The sequence below is a fragment of the Suricata suricatta genome, chromosome 3 (assembly GCF_006229205.1).
Source record: "Suricata suricatta isolate VVHF042 chromosome 3, meerkat_22Aug2017_6uvM2_HiC, whole genome shotgun sequence".
NCBI lineage: Eukaryota > Metazoa > Chordata > Mammalia > Carnivora > Herpestidae > Suricata > Suricata suricatta.
In genome coordinates, this window is record NC_043702.1 from 168,961,888 (window position 1) to 168,977,418 (window position 15,531).

A 15,531-nucleotide genomic window follows, 5' to 3' on the forward strand; every position below is an offset into this window, starting at 1 on the left:
GAGCCAATCCGGAAGCTCCCAGTCCCTGCGTAGCTCTGGTGGCCGGTGGGACCCGCCGGGCTCTCGCAGCATCTGCCCTGGGCTGGGCAGGGGCGTCGGGCTTAACCCTAGCGGGGCACTGGGGCGCGGGATGCGGGGCACGCATCAAGTCTGTACGCTGGCGCCTCCGCCTGGCCTCTATTGCAGGAAGGCGTCAGGATGTTTGCACTAGAACTTGTTTTAGAGAAACTTTAACTTTAGGAGTTAAAGTTTGGGTATTATCATCTACTTCGTTTTCCACTCCTTTTGGGAGTGGGCCACTTTAGAGACAAGCTTCTGGTCCCAGACCTGCTTTTTCTCTTAAAAAAAAAAAAAAAAAAAAAAAAAAAAAAAAAAGGAAGGTAGGAAGGAAAGAAGGAGAAAAAGAAAAAAAATCCTTTTAAAAAAACGAACATTTCATTAAAAAAATTTTTTTTACTGAGTCATGTATGAATTACCAGTTTTCAAAATTTAGAACAGGCCGTGAATCCGAGAACCTAAGAACTTCATAGGACATTATGAGGGGTGTACCATAAACTCCTTTTTCAGTGCTTCTCAAACGCTGTGATCAACAACCCTTTTTTTTTTTCCAAGCCATCCCAGAAGAGGTACTTCTGGCAAATATGATAACAATGAGTTATGAGAAAAATAAAATAAGTAAAGGATGCAAAATTCAAGCCCAGATTTTCTATTATTAGTTTCAACACATAAAAGAGTCCTCTGCCCAAGTGCTATGAAAGCTTCTAATGCTCACTCCAGGTTTCTATATTTATCGTGCGTTGGCAACAAGGTGACCATCACTAGTCTGGGTTCACTCAAGAAACTCCGCACATGGGCACATCGTGTATCTAACTCCAGGGAACACACTTTAATCTACTTCATGGCCTCTTTAAAAGTTTCAATTATTTACGCCCAGCAATGATCCTTGAGCAATATGAGACATACAATCTGTACCGTCTTTTGAAATCATAGAGGTCTTGGTTAATTTGATATCGTAACAACACTCCAGTCAGTTGTAAGAGTTCACTTGCTTCAAGTTTATGTACTTCTGGCCTTACAAAGTGAGGAACCAAACTTTCCCAGAAGATAAGACTGGACTGCATTCGAAACCAGGTGCGGCAAAGGCCAGCAGGTCTGTTCAGGGCGGCGCTGACGCACAACACACGGCTTCTCCGGCACACGCCCCCGCCCCCTTGTCCCACGCTTCACCTTTAAAACGCTCCACCTTCGCGTGGATGCGGAGACGGTCTTTGAGAAGCTAGTCTACCATCTTCCCAGGTCGCTGGCTTCCTTGAATAAAGCACCTTGGCTTCCTACCATCACTCGTTTCTAGGGTGTTGATTTCCAGGGGCCAGCAGCTCAACCTGAGTTCAGAACTGGTTCTCTGTCCAGTAATAATAATATCAGCCAGTTTAGGAATCACTTATCTGATACCAATAAAATTACATTAAAAAATAAATTTTATTTAAATATTAGATTCCTAAATAATCTAAGCTTCTTTGTTATTTTAGAGAGTGTGGGGGGATGGGGAGAGGGGCAGAGAGAGAGAGAAAGTGAGAGAGAGAATCCCAAGAAGGCTCCATGCTCAGTGCAGAGCCCAACTCAGAGCTTGATGAGCCAAAGTCAAAAGTTGGTTGCTTAAGTGACTGAGCTACCCAGGACCCCAAAACTTCTTTATTGTTCTCTGGGTGGAAGTCAGCTCCTACCCTCACCCCACGTTCAACCGTTCTAAAGAGATCACACTTTACCAATATTTTCTGGGAGTCCTAAGACTAACATTAACCCTAATCTTTACAATCTAGACCCAAAGTCTCCTTTTAAAGTGTCCTAGGACTCAGAAGTGACATGTAAAGGGAAGAAGAGGGGACAGAGTTGTGTGTCTGTCCTATGACAAACTCATTCCTGGGGGGGTGGCGGGGGCAGGCTCTGGAGAGTCAGCGTCACCACAATCTTGGGATGACAACCAGTACGGGACTGACTTAGAGTTAAGTGAAGCCAGGGAAAGCAGAGCGAGATGAACAGTCCCCTACTAGTGTGCTGTCTGTCCAGTTCAAGGGAGGAGACCTTGGTCTCTGCTTCCTTCTTTCATTTGAAGTTGGGGCTTTCAAGGTTCTTTAACCTTCACAGGATGGGCTGAACCACTAGAGGTGCCAGAGAGACTTAGAGAACAGAAATCTGTTGACAACCCATGTCACTGAGTTTTGTATTTTAAAAAATATTTTATCACATGTAGGACAGAGCCCAGTAATAGTTACAATATATAGTTTACTGATAGGTGAGTGAGTATGACTTTCATCATCCTAGACTAGTCATCTTGAGTTTGTATCATTCATGGGCTGTTTTCCTGGAAACCAGAAGAACCTGGTACACGATAATCCTGTTTATCCCTGGCAAACCTTGGTCATTTGATCGGAATAACAAATTGACTATTTACTGCGTTATAAAATAAATTTTGTTTTACTCTAAACCCTGAGACCGATCTTTGGTTTCTTTTTACGGTACCTGAAACGGTCGTCAGGTAGACAAAGATCAGTAAAGTTACCTTTAGCACCAGTGACACAGCTCTATTCTAGGTCCTTAGAAACCTCGCCAGACCTCACTTGCCTCTGGTTTGCAAACAGTGTCAAAAGACACAGACGCTGTGTGGCCACGTAGCTGTTCCTGTGGGTGTCTTTTATCCGTCTCCGTTTCAAATCACTGTACGTCCAGCCTGGACCAAACCTACTTTAAGAGTGGGATTTGGGGGCACCTGGGGGGCTCAGTCGGGTAAGTGCCCAACTTTGGCTCAGGTCAGGATCTCATGGTTCCTGAGTTCAAGGCCCACATCAGGCTCTTGGCTAACAGCTCAGGGCCTGGAGTCTGCTTCATTCAGATTCTGTGTGTGTGTGTGTGTGTGTGTGTGTGTGTGTGTGTCTGCCCCTCCCTCGCTCCCGCTCTATCTCTCTCTCAAAAATTAATAGACATGAAAATTTTTTTAAAAGAGTGAAATTTTACTCATTTCCTTAGTTAGGAAGAGGTAATATGTTCCTTATACATAAAGACTTATTGTTCGGTGTGACTTTCCAGGACCAGAAGATGCGTGTATATACTTTTTCAAATACAAAATGAATATAAAAGTATAAGTGGCGATAAGTCAGTTTGTAGTGCTCAATACTAAACAAAATAGAGTCCCCAAATTATTAGTGAAAACCTAAGAGAGCAGACCTAATCTCTGTCCTCAGTAACAAATTACATACTCAGATACACGCCTAGCATTTATCGATGCTTTATCCTGTTCAGATACACGCCACTTGTACCTATCTTTCTTGGCAATGGTGTTGACCTCAGAATTGTTTGAACATCTCTGCTCTGCCTATTACTCTTTTTCTCCTCTGCCTCCAGCCCACTCCCACCACACAGATATTTGCATCCTCGGACTTTAGCACTGGAATCAAACCGGTTCTTCAGGGGCCAGAGTGTGCGTTCAGGAATTATTATTGTCCTCTGAGAATTTTTATCCATTTTCATATCTGTCATGGCCGTTGCTGAAAAAATATGTAATTATTCATAAAATTAGAAGTATAAATTTACTCTTCAGAGACCAAGAAACATGCGGTGGGAGTGTTTTGGGGGGGGCGGGAGTTCATCTTAATGTCTCACACGAAGCCTGGGTCTGTGTTCTGTTTGTTCATGGTTTTTGTCACTTTTTGTATGCATGGGTGGTCTCAAGCCAGATGATCTTTGGATCTGGGAGGGATTTCTCTGTATCAAGCAAGACAACTTTGTGATAACAATAAAGCATCCTCAGTTAATTCCGGACTGAATTCTCCAGAGCTGGGCTAATGTGACAACACAAAATTCCAGATCTCTAGTGCGTCTGGACGTGCCAGAGACCAAGATGCTTTCCTTCCAATACGCGGTCAAGGACTATGACATGGGCAGGTGCCAGGCACCCTCTGCTGGGCGTCTCCCAACAAACAGGCACTCGCCCCGCACACCTCGCTCACCTGCACTGCACACACCACGCACAGCACACCCACCCTTGGCTCCGCCCCCTTGCCCCCTCACTTCTCCAGAAAGACTGTAAGGAGTGCAGATCACACGAAGCCCGGAGCCGGCACCATTAACACAGAAGACGGATCCATCAGTAGCATATTTCTTTAATCACTGTTATTTACAATTTATCATCTGACAGACTTAGAGAATAAATAAAGAAAATATACAATTGGTATCTTGTTTCCTTTTCTAATACAGAGGACTTTTACGTATTCTGTTTTGGAATGACTATGCTAGTTTCAAGCAGAAATCAATCAGTTTGCTCTTGACCCCTTGACGAGACATGTCATCCTCCAAAGCCTCCAGAATGAGGCTCAGGTCATCCCTCCTCGTAGGAAGAGTGAGCGGTGTTGATTCAGAAACTCAACCCTCAGGAAAAGTTACCGGACAACAGGGTAGAAGAGACAGGGCAGCATGAGCAGTAAAGGGCATACAACGAACAGGCTAGATTCCAACCTGTGAGTGTGTTTACAGGAATCCCCAATTTCAACTATTTCCAAGCCTCTTTGCAAGAAAACAGGGTTTCAGTCAAAGTAATAGCCTTATCACGCTGTGCTTCCCGCCCCCCCCCCAAGTCTTTTTGCAAAGTCTCCCCTTAGACGCAATTGTGAATGTGGGTAAGCACAGGTTGGCTGGGGACGCGGACCCTTCTCCCGTACAAGTTCATGACCAGGTGTCTGCAGGAGAAACCAAGAAGCCTGTTTCAGATGGGCTGGGTTTGGGGTGCATTGCAGACAGCTGCCTTGCATGGCTGTCTAAACACCTCAAAGAACGAGGTATTTCCATTCCATTAATGGATGTCATCATTAGGAAATATGCAAATGGAGAAGGAACTTCACCAGGTACAAGTCTGCGCACTTTTTTCTCTCTCTTCGTTTGGAAACAAACCATCTACAATACAGCAAAGCAATTCTTCCTAAATTCACCCCAGGCATGCTGGATGACAAGTTTCGGTTTCTATCTTTTATTCATTCAAATAACAACACTTGGCAAATATTAATTGAGTGCTCGCTATGTGCTTGGAACTTTATAGGACATGGGGAAGCAGTATGAACCCAGTTATCACCTTGTGACCCTTAAATAGGGCACGTTAAGATGCCATCACAAAACTCACAGCTGTGATCCACGAACCCAGAGTTTCAACCTCCCCCAAGCTTGCTTCTGTGCTTAAATTTAATTTGGTCCAAGGTACCTGCCATTCAAGAATTGATATTTAGGCAAATGAAGTGTCTGTACTACTCTGAACATTGTGTTTCATCACACATGAGGGGGCTCTATGCTACCGTTCTCTGTTCCTTCCACAAGCCAGCCCTGCCATCAAGGAAGTCTGCCCAGCTCTTGACCAAGAGACTGGTTTGCCCTCTGTCCCCTGCTTGCCACCATTACAAATCCTACTCACTTGTAGGAACTGCAGGAACCATCATCTAGAACCTCCTACACCTGATTCTCTAGCCAGCAAGCTACGTGCAGGTCTCACTCTTCAGTGTTTCCAAATCCTTCTTAGTTGTTCTTGGATTGTTCCAGATACTAAACAGCCAAACTAGTCAGAAAATGTGGAAGTGCCAGTCTAGGCAGGATATTTCATATTGATAAAGGAACACATTCATTTGTTATATTCTCTCTAGAATTTTGTAAGATTGTATCTGGATAGTGCGTTTCCTGATGCATCCAAGCAAGGCCAGGTTACAAATCAGAAAGAGATAAAGTATCCAGAAACGACATAAATACATGTAAAAATCTGGTGAAATGCGAGTAAGGCCTGCAGTTCAATGAACTGTATTACAAACGTCAATTTTCTGGTTTTGAAAAGAGACTGTGGTTATGTCTGATGTTATCAGTGGGGGAAGCCTGGTGTTAGGGTAAAGCCGCTCTTCTATTTTTATAACTTCTTGTGAGTCTTAAAGTATTTCAAAATTACAAGTTTTTAAATAAAAGAAAACAGCAAGTAAATAATTACCCACCGCTTGTCTGCCATCAAGCAATGCAGCTAATTGTGCCAGAGAACTCAAAATGCCAGAAATCCAAACACCATTGACCATTCTGGTCTCTTTCCATCTTTCTTGATTCAGCATTCCAAGAAATCGACCAAGTGGAAAAGGCATTCATCTGTTTCTACAAAAATGTTAAGTTTCAATTCAAGAGGGACTTGCCAGCATAGATCAGAATCTGCAATCCATATTCCAGAAATGTTTAGGGACCTACCGTACACACGGCCAGAGATTAGAGGCCTTCCTGAAAAGGCCAAGATGGCAGGTATAAAAATTCCAGTTAGGATCAAAGGCTTCATGACCATATGTTGGAAGTAATCTAAGCCCTAAATGTAATTTTCTTCATTTTATTTTCAGTTTGGGGCAAAGCAGATTCTGTTCTGTTTTAGAATCTTTCCTTGGAACCTCTTCCTCATTCCATCTTGAAGACACTCCCCTTCTTCCGTTCCCCCTTTCCTCAAAACCCACGGCCTAGCCCCACATCATGGCTTCCTTGTGGGAAGTCTGGAAGGGACTAGAAAAACGCACGGCTCCAACATGGCGCTCACCTCTCTGTGTAGCTATCAGGTGAGGTTTGGTCTTGTCTAACGTCAGCCTATTATTTCGCCGTTTCCCTGTGGCTCTTCTGGGCGCAGCAGTGGTGGGCATCATTCTAAATGCATTTGACTAACAGAAGCAAGAGGAGGGACACAAAGCCCCGTGAACCGCTGCCGTAAATCATTTCCAAAGCAGCACTTGGGAAACACAGGCCTGTTCAGGCGAAGAAATGACTTCTTCCCACCGCCGTTACCCCAGCGCCAGTGGGGTCCAGAATACACTTCAATGGGGCGCCCCTCACCCGCCTCCTCTGAAGTTAGAGCATTCCCTGATAATTGCCTCCGAGTTTTTGTAAGAACTTTCACTTTCCAAAAACTCTGAAAAGCTCCCTTACTTTTCCTACACTGCTTCTGACTTTTCGTTTTTTTAATAAATACATTGATCATCTCTATCATCCGGGATTTCTTTCTCTACACATATTTATCTTTATCTTCAAGACACGTACTTTCTCTGCCCTCTCTCGGATCTCTCTTCTGAGTTCTGCTCTCACACTTCAGTTCGATTCTCTCCCGCACCACCGGGTTCTCCCTTGCCACCCTGACCCGCTGGGGTCCTTCCCCTGCACTCTCCCTTACCTTTTTTATGTGGCCTTCTTCCTGGTCCCCACCTGCCTCCCTGCTCAGGTACATGCACATTCATTTTTCCTTTTTTTTTTTCTTACTCCATTTCCATACAATGCTCTTCATTATACTGTCTAGTGAGCTTATAAGTTATCTTTCCACAGCATCAGAACCACATTTTCCCCTCAGTGGCTCCTTCCATTCCTGATCTTTTCTGATTGCACAAGTGTCTGGACAGCACATCAAGGCTTGGACCTAGTTATCAGCACATCAGCCAGCAAAAGTGTCACCTTAAGTCTGAGGATCCCCAAACACATGAAGGAGTTCATACCTATCACGAAGGGGGTGACTCTCTACGAAGGTTGACAAGGCCTCTATGGTTGGCTGTCCCTTTTCCTGTCCCCTTTTCTAAAAGTTCCCAGCTACATCCTTCTCACTGAAGCATGAGCTACTTTTAATTTCTACGTACGAGGCCTTCACCGTGGCATGCTATTGGGTGTCTCTGGTCGGCGCAGTGAGGCTCTGCCGGCACGGCCAGGCTAGAAGCTAGCCCAGGGTCTCCAACGTAACAGTCTCAGTGCCAGAGAATAAATAAGCTTTCTCCTCCCAAGAAAGGATAACAGTATGTGACGGTCCACGCTTGCCACTTGAAACAGATTACTCTGTGGTTCAAGGCCAGGAAAATCCAGACACACTCAGTTTCCCTCCAATATGATTGGGATCATGGAATGCACCCAGTGGTCTGAGGCGGAAGTGTGAAAAGAAGAAGAGGTGAGATTAGGCACAGACAGGGAAATGATGTTATTCTCTCTGGCCACATCCAAGGTCATGGGCTCAGTCTGCATGTGGCCCTACCAGAGGCAGGCAGATACAGGAGGACAGGCCCGGATCTCACCTGCAGCGAGGTGACTAAATGTGCGTGTCAAGGTGCCCAAATGAAACAGGAGTTCTGGGTGGCCCGGGAGGGTGTTTCCAGGGGACTTTAGCATGTGAATGGGTGCACTGAATGAAACAGACTGCCCTCTCCCCGAGTGGGCACATCTGGAAAAGATGAAAACGACAGAGGGCGAGTTTGCTCTCTCTGCCTGACTGCTGAACTTGAATGTCAGGCTTCTGCCCTCCATTTTCCCAGAACCAGGCCCCCACCCACTTTCCTGGGTTGCAGCTACAGGGGACGGTTTGTGAGACTTTTGAGTCTCCCTCATCACATGGGCCAATTCCTTATGACATGTGTGTGTGTGTGTGTGTGTGTGTGTGTGTGTGTGTGTGTGTCCTATTGGTAACTAATATCCTATTGGTTCTATTTCTCTAGAGAGGTCTCCAATACATGAAGTCAACACTGGTCTTTCATGAAAGCAGAGTGACGGGTCCTGAGCACAGGAGAAGCGTCTGGCCCTGCACATATCAGGTGAGATCATGTCCACGGAACATGCCTGATGAACTTGAAAGCGCTGTACAGGTAGCTGCTGTTACTGTGACTATTCTAGTGTGTTCCCCGCATCATTGCTTTGCTGACCACGATTTTCAGAGCAAGAGATGACCAGATAACAGGTCTGCATCAACTCCAGACGCAATTACCCAGCCAGCACTGGACCTCTCAGAACTGGGAGGGGCTTCCAGGCCATCTAATCCCATCCTCGCATTTGACAGCCAGGGAAAGTAAGGTCCAGGAAGGTGAAGTGACCCGTCCAAAGTGACACACTTGGCTTGAGGCAGAAGTAGGAGCAGAGCTCCCAAGCCAATGCTCTCCTGACTCCTAAGCCAGCGATGTTGCCCGAGTTAGCCCTGGTGGAGACTGGAGTCCAGAGTCCAGGGGCAGCTATGGGAGAAGGTGTCTGCTAGAGTCACAAGACCGTCTGGGGGATTGGGCACTTTCTTCTGCGGTAGCCTGGAGCGATGCTAAAGGCTGACCCAGGGAGAAAAGTCAAGGCCCTGAGCCACTGTGCACAGGGAAACCGGGCCAGGGCTACAGAAGCAGCCCCAGGGCCGCTTACACTGGGGAAACTTGTTCTGTAACCTTTTCTTGTTCCTCAGAGGGAATGGAAGGGTCCCTTGTTCTGCTTCCCATTAAATCTGGGGCCTCACCACCTGTTCCGAGGAGACTCTTACTTGACAGTATATCAGTTTCTGTGGCTTCTGAACTCAGAGCCCCACGATTTCTGTCCTGCTGGCCATACCACCCCTGGGGCAAGGGTGTCTACACGAAGCAGGGGCGGTGAAGGGTTTCTCTCTCATGCTCTCTGCTATCAAGGATTCGTAGGCTCAGAAGGACATTAAACTTCATCTCACAGCCATCTGCCCTGTGTTTGGAAGCCTATCTCTTTCTTGCCTAGTTCCTCAGCCTGCATCTGAAGCTCTTTGGTGACAAAGGACCCTCCCCAACTCTGGAGGTGGCCCATTCACCCTTGTGTGTTCTGCTGGTGGCTATGCTCTCTCTAATAAAGAGTGGAAATCTATCTCCTTGCAACTTTCCCTCTCTGGCCCTAGGTCAACATTTTGGAAACACTCAGAACAGATCTACTCCCTATTCTACACGATGGCCTTCAGATATTTGTGCCAGAGAAAGTCACCCCCAAGCCCATGGGGGCCCTAGGGATGCAACTAATAAAAGAGCTGAAGGACTTGGAGAAGATGAACTAAAGGGCCCACGGCCCAGATATCAAAACACCAGTCTTTACTGATTCAATACCAGGCTCTTACTGAAACACACACCTAAAATATCCGAGCAAGCGGCGGACCCTCCGCAGAAATCACACCTGTCACCTGTCCCCCCAGACCTCTTTTCCTGTGTCCACTCTCTATCCAAGAACCCTTTCACGCACGAGGTACTTTTCTGGCAAATGGCGATTCCCATTCGCACAGCCTTGCCCTGGACAGTCTCTCCCACACCCACCCTTTGTCCTTCCGATGCGTATAGACGGCACCTTTGACCCTGTCCACAAAATGAACCAAATGCCCATTCTGAGAACCTGGAGTTCTTCAAGTGTGTATCATTTACTTCGACAGGAGAAGGAAAGGCAGAGGGTAGGACATGTCTGGAGGCCAACTGAGGAAACGAAGAAATCTTCGATCAGCTACTGAATACCAACCCTCTCATCTGATTCTCCACACTTACCGAGTGTCTTCCCTAAACCTAACCCCACATTCCCTAAGACATTAGTGTTCTTCAAGTTTTTCTTTCTGAAGATACATTTTGAAAAGTGACATGAAAAAAATATGGTAGCATCTGCACATTTATAAACATAGCATATTTAACCTTTATAAATTATCTAACTTGTCTAGCTTGCTATCCAACACTTTGGTATATTAAGTAAGATTTCTTTACTAGATTTTACCTGCCCTAGGCTTTTTTTTTTTCTTTTTGAGTTCTTTAATGTAAAAAAAAAAAAGAGAGAGAGTATATATGGGTCAGGGGTAGAGAGTGGGGGAGTGGAGTGAAGACAGGCCGGGGACAGAGACAGAGAAGAGAATGAGCCTCTGTCTCCGGGCCCATTCAACGTCCAGATGGAGTGGCTTAGGCGTGGGTGAGTGGTAGGTCTCGTGAGAAGGACCTGGGCCATCGGAATGTCGCCAGGCAGTGGTAGCGTCACTCGTCCCCTTGCTGAAGGAGCAGAAGGTGGATCTCCTGGAATGAAGGGCGGTGCTTGGTATCTCTTCTCCAACAGCTAAGCATCAGCTTATACACAGAGTCAGGGCAAATGGCAGGCTGGGGCAGGTACGTCTTTGAAAACAAAGGTGAACAGAAAACAAGGATGTTAAGAAGGTGGAGGGAAAGGAGTGTGGTTGCATTATCATTTGGTTTGCCTCCCTCGCTGCTTGAACTTGAAAACTGAGACAGGTGCAGTGTCTGTTCTTCCTGCTCACCTCCCGGCCCGGTCCCTTCGCTTGTCTCTCTAGAGGCCCATTCAGCCAAAAGGCCTGTTGAGATCCCGCTGTGAACTACCAGGAGGAACGCACATATCCCTAGCATAGCGGGTGGGTGTGCCCCTGGTGCAATAGGGTCCCTCAGTTGAGGATCAGGATTGAGTCACACTCCTGGGAGATTGAGCGTACAGTGTCATATGGCTTGTTGGGTCCTACTTTCCTTTGTTTTAGAGAATGTGCGCATGACCTCTTGATCAAGATGGATTAGAGACTGGAGTTAGTTTTCTACGACCTTTAATTATAGTTTCAGTGAGTGGGCAAATTTTCAGATTGAAACTCCCTTCCTGGTCAGGGGCACTTTACCCGTAAATCATCATGTTCGCCTTTAAAGAAAAATAGCCTTCTCTTAAGCTTTGGTTAATATTATACTATATGCGTAGAACAAGACCCTCGTTAATGTATTTCATTCCTGTTTTTGAAACTCTGTAGTAAATTGTGTTATTGTTCTCTTTACCATGGAAACAATGATCTTTTCTGGAACATGTGATTCTTACCTAAAACCTCAGAGTTACAAACAGTGTAATCATTAAAGACAAAATGTAATCACCTGTGGTATATAAAGATCCTAAGCATCCCAGTAAAGTGCAATACTGCCACCATTCACTTTGCCTGTGTTCTTTCTTATAGATACTGCGCGACACCAACCCCCTACTCAGAGACCCTTCGACTCTGGTGCGTGGGCTGGTCGCCCGCAGTCTCATCTAGTCTAGTCGTCTGGAGCAGGATTTCCTGATGAGTCCTTCTGAGGTCCCTACCGTCATACCCAAGACGAAAGTCTAGCCAAAAAGAGGTCTCAGACTGAGAAGCAAGTGGTTAGAACACCAGATCCACCACTGACGGCCCAAGTGTTGAGGTTGACCTTGGCCAAGCCCCTCATGCAGGGGCAGAGAGTGAGTTGGGCTGCCTCAGCTCCTTTACCGGAACAGGAGCTGAGCTGGATGCAGACACTGGAATACTGGATTTCTCCGTGTCGCTCCTGCCAGAATGTTCTCTGTGACCCCCTCCCCGGGACTGGGCCACGCAGGGGAGTCTGATGACCAGAGACTCTACCTCACAGCTGACAGTACAGCTGACAGTTGCTGTCCCTACGCTCTAATGCCAAACTTTTCAAATTTGAATACGAAAATTTCAGGAATAAAATTGAAAGTAATAACATTTTGTAGAATATAATAAAGTTTAACTTTGACAAATTGTGTTTGGTGATTAATGTGCTAAAATGTAATAAATTTTTATCAAAAATAGCAACTTTTAGCTTATAGGTGAGAATTTTACTGAGAATATAACAGTCATATCTGAGTTTTACCTTAGCTTCCTTCTCATACATAACTTTACCGTTTTGGCCACTTGGTAGTTGGTGAGAATATATTCGGCTCACCGCTAGTAGTTAGTGAAGATGAAACAGTGGACCCTTTTAAGCCGATTATTTAAAAATAAATAAGAAAAATAAAAGCCCAGGGATTGTTAAGAAATTAGAACTAAAATAGGTCAACCTGGTGTCATGATGTATCAGTCCAGTGGAAAAACCACTTTTTTCCCTTGGTCCGCTCACTTGGCCTTGGTCCGCTCACTTGACCTTGGTCCACTGCACACAGGAGTAAATTTGCCCTTTGTCAGGGTATGAGAGCAATTATTTCATAACCAAGACAGGGAACGTGGGTCCCCTGCTCCCAAAAGATCGACAGGGTTTCGAGATAAAGTGAAATCCCAGGCCCTCTCCCTCTCATTTTCAACCTGCGGGTTGTCTTATCTCTTCTCATTTCCTTATCTTTTGCTTATTTCAATGTATGTAAGGATTAAAGTTCTTCTTTTCTGTTCTTTCCCCCCACCCCCCAAACTCACAAACCGTGAGACCATGACCTGAGCCGAAGTTGGATGCTTAACTGGCTGAGCCCCCCAGGCGCCCCTAGGTTCTCATGCTCTACAGGAGCCTCCTCCCGCTCCCCGGCTGGCTCAGGCTGCCACACGCCAGCGTGCTGTGGCCAGGCCACTCTGGGCAGGCTCAGTGCTCCAGCCGCATCAGCAAGCTCTGAATCCGACATCTCACGGGGACTTTACAAACTGACCCAATTAAAGAAATGTCAGAGGGGGCGACTGGGTGGCTCAGTTGGTTAAGTGTCCGACTTTGGTTCAGGTCATAAGCTTGCAGTTCGTGAGTTCAAGCCCCGCATGTCTCCCCCTCTCTCTCTCTGCTCTTCCCCCACTCACATTCTCTCTCTTGAACAAGAGAAGAGAGAGAAGAGAAGAGAAGAGAAGAGAAGAGAAGAGAAGAGAAGAGAAGAGAAGAGAAGAGAAGAGAAGAGAAGAGAAAAGCTAGAGTATCCTAATTGAGAATTGGGATCCTTGTCAGCACGAGACTCCAGCTTTGCCCGAGTTCTGAGAGGCCACGGTCCAGGATGCTCTGCTCATCTCCGGACAATTCAGTCTACAAAGGATGCTAAATATTTAGTCCAAACCAAAATTTTAGCTACTGCCAATAAATCCCTTATTCACTTTTAAACTTATAGTTTTGTTCTTACGTGTTTCAACCAGGAAGATGAACTACACAATCTACATCAAGAAATAGAGCAAACACGAGACAGCAGGTTTTATTTCCTGCTGTCGTTGAGTTGGGGAGGAGCCTGACGTAACTGACCCCTCGTGTCCTCCGAGGCTCTCGCGATGCTGTGTGGATGAGGCAGAGTGAATGGCTGGCAGGGGAGGGTGGGGGCGGACCTCAGTCTTTCACATTCTCTGGATAATTAGTGACCAAAGGCTGCCAACCACGTAGCCCATCCTAGTATCCTGCTAAGTCAGGACTTTCTTCTTCTCACCTTGTGGGGCACCCAGGCCACACCCTCCCGCCCCCAGCGGTTCTCACCTGCCTCCCTTGGTCCCGGAAGAACTCTCCAGTATTCTCGATAACCTGCTCATCAGACAGCTGGGAATATGGCTGCTCCTGGCAAAAGGTGAAGGTCTCCCACAGCGTCACCCCAAAGGCCCACACGTCACTCGCTGTCGTGAATTTGCCCTGTTCACATAAGGAAAAGAAGAGGAAACCGTAATGGCTGGTGCGTGAGAAGGGCAGGGGAGATCTTCACAACCTGGTTACCCGCTTCCGCTGCTCAGGGCAAGGAATTCTGGAACCGCCAAGCTGGGCACGGAGAATCTAAAATGACAAAATGGGGGCGCCTGGGGGACTCAGTTAAGCAGCCAAGCCTTGCTTTTGGCTCAGGTCATGATGTCACGGTTCGTGAGATGGAACCCCATGATGGGCTCTGCTCCTATAGCATGGAGCCTTCTTGGGATTCTCTCTCTGTCTCTCTCTCTCTCTCTCTCTCTCTCTCTCTCTGTCTCTCTCTCTCTCTCTCTGTCTCTCTCTCTCTCTCTCGCTCCCGCTCTCGATCTCTGCCCCTTCCCCACTCATGCACTTGCATGCTCTCTGTCTCTGTCTCTGTCTCTGTCTCTCTCTCTCTCTCTCTCAAAATAAATAAATAAACTTAAAAAAATAAAACAACAAAATGAAGTTGCTTTGGCCTCAAGCTGCAGGTCATTGTCTTGGCCCCCCAAGGTCTCAGTTTAGAACCTGATGCTCTTGGACATGAGATCCCAGGGCTGAAAGAGGTGCCACTGTGAGCTGCCTGATTCTCCCACCAAGTGTCAGAAGCTCATACGGCAGGCTCTAGGGTAGCCTTGGGAAAATGCCCATGGGAATGGCAAAATTAGAATGGTAAGTCAATTGATTTTATGTTAGAGATAGAGGAATCTAATTTCAGTTTCCAAAGTCCCTAGGAGAACCCAGAACTTTTGCTTCCCAGGTCAGTGAGAGTCACAGTCTCAAAGGGGAGACTCACCCTGACAGCAATGGGATTCAGACGTGATCAGCATGCATTAAATATATGCACATTTTTGATTCTGTAAATACAACGCTCAAGGAGATGATGTTATTTATCCTTATTTATTCGGATCAAAAAAGTGAGGCAAGAGAGGTTTACTAAAAATCTTCTAGATTGCAAGACCATTAGTAATGGAAAAACTGAGATTTGGAACAGGATTTTTTGAATCACAGACTAATAATCTTTTACAACACTATATAATACCTTGAAAGGGAGCACTGCTCAATAATTACATCAGAAATGGGGAAAATGTGTGAGTCATGTGTAGATAATAAAAATCCTTGTAAGGACTTAAATAAACTGGGGCGACCCCGGCAGCACTCATAACAGTGGGAAACAGGAAAGCACTTAGGTCTCAGATTACAGAGATATTAAATTATCAGATACACACACACAATGGAATATTATGCAGCCATTAAAATCAGTGTCTTTGAAGAACATTCAATGACATAGGAAATGCTAACACTGTAGAATTATATGTGCGTAGTATCATCCCAATTACGGAAGGTAATTATCTGCACACAGGAGCCCCCTTAT

At 46.0% G+C, this 15,531-nt stretch overlaps 1 protein-coding gene across 4 annotated transcripts in view; it reads right to left on the minus strand.

Annotated features, from left to right (window-relative positions):
- Nucleotides 1-4,139: 4,139 nt before the first annotated feature.
- The window catches only part of DDR2 (discoidin domain receptor tyrosine kinase 2), a 157,303-nt gene continuing 145,911 nt past the window's right edge, over nucleotides 4,140-15,531 (minus strand). For all 4 annotated transcript variants that reach the window (XM_029935704.1, XM_029935705.1, XM_029935703.1 and 1 more), the window contains 2 exons: nucleotides 13,980-14,129; nucleotides 4,140-10,919 (listed from right to left, as the gene is read on the minus strand). In XM_029935704.1, the coding sequence (XP_029791564.1) occupies nucleotides 10,785-10,919; nucleotides 13,980-14,129 (285 nt within the window). In that variant the 3' untranslated portion in view covers nucleotides 4,140-10,784. The remainder of the gene's footprint in view (nucleotides 10,920-13,979; nucleotides 14,130-15,531) is intronic.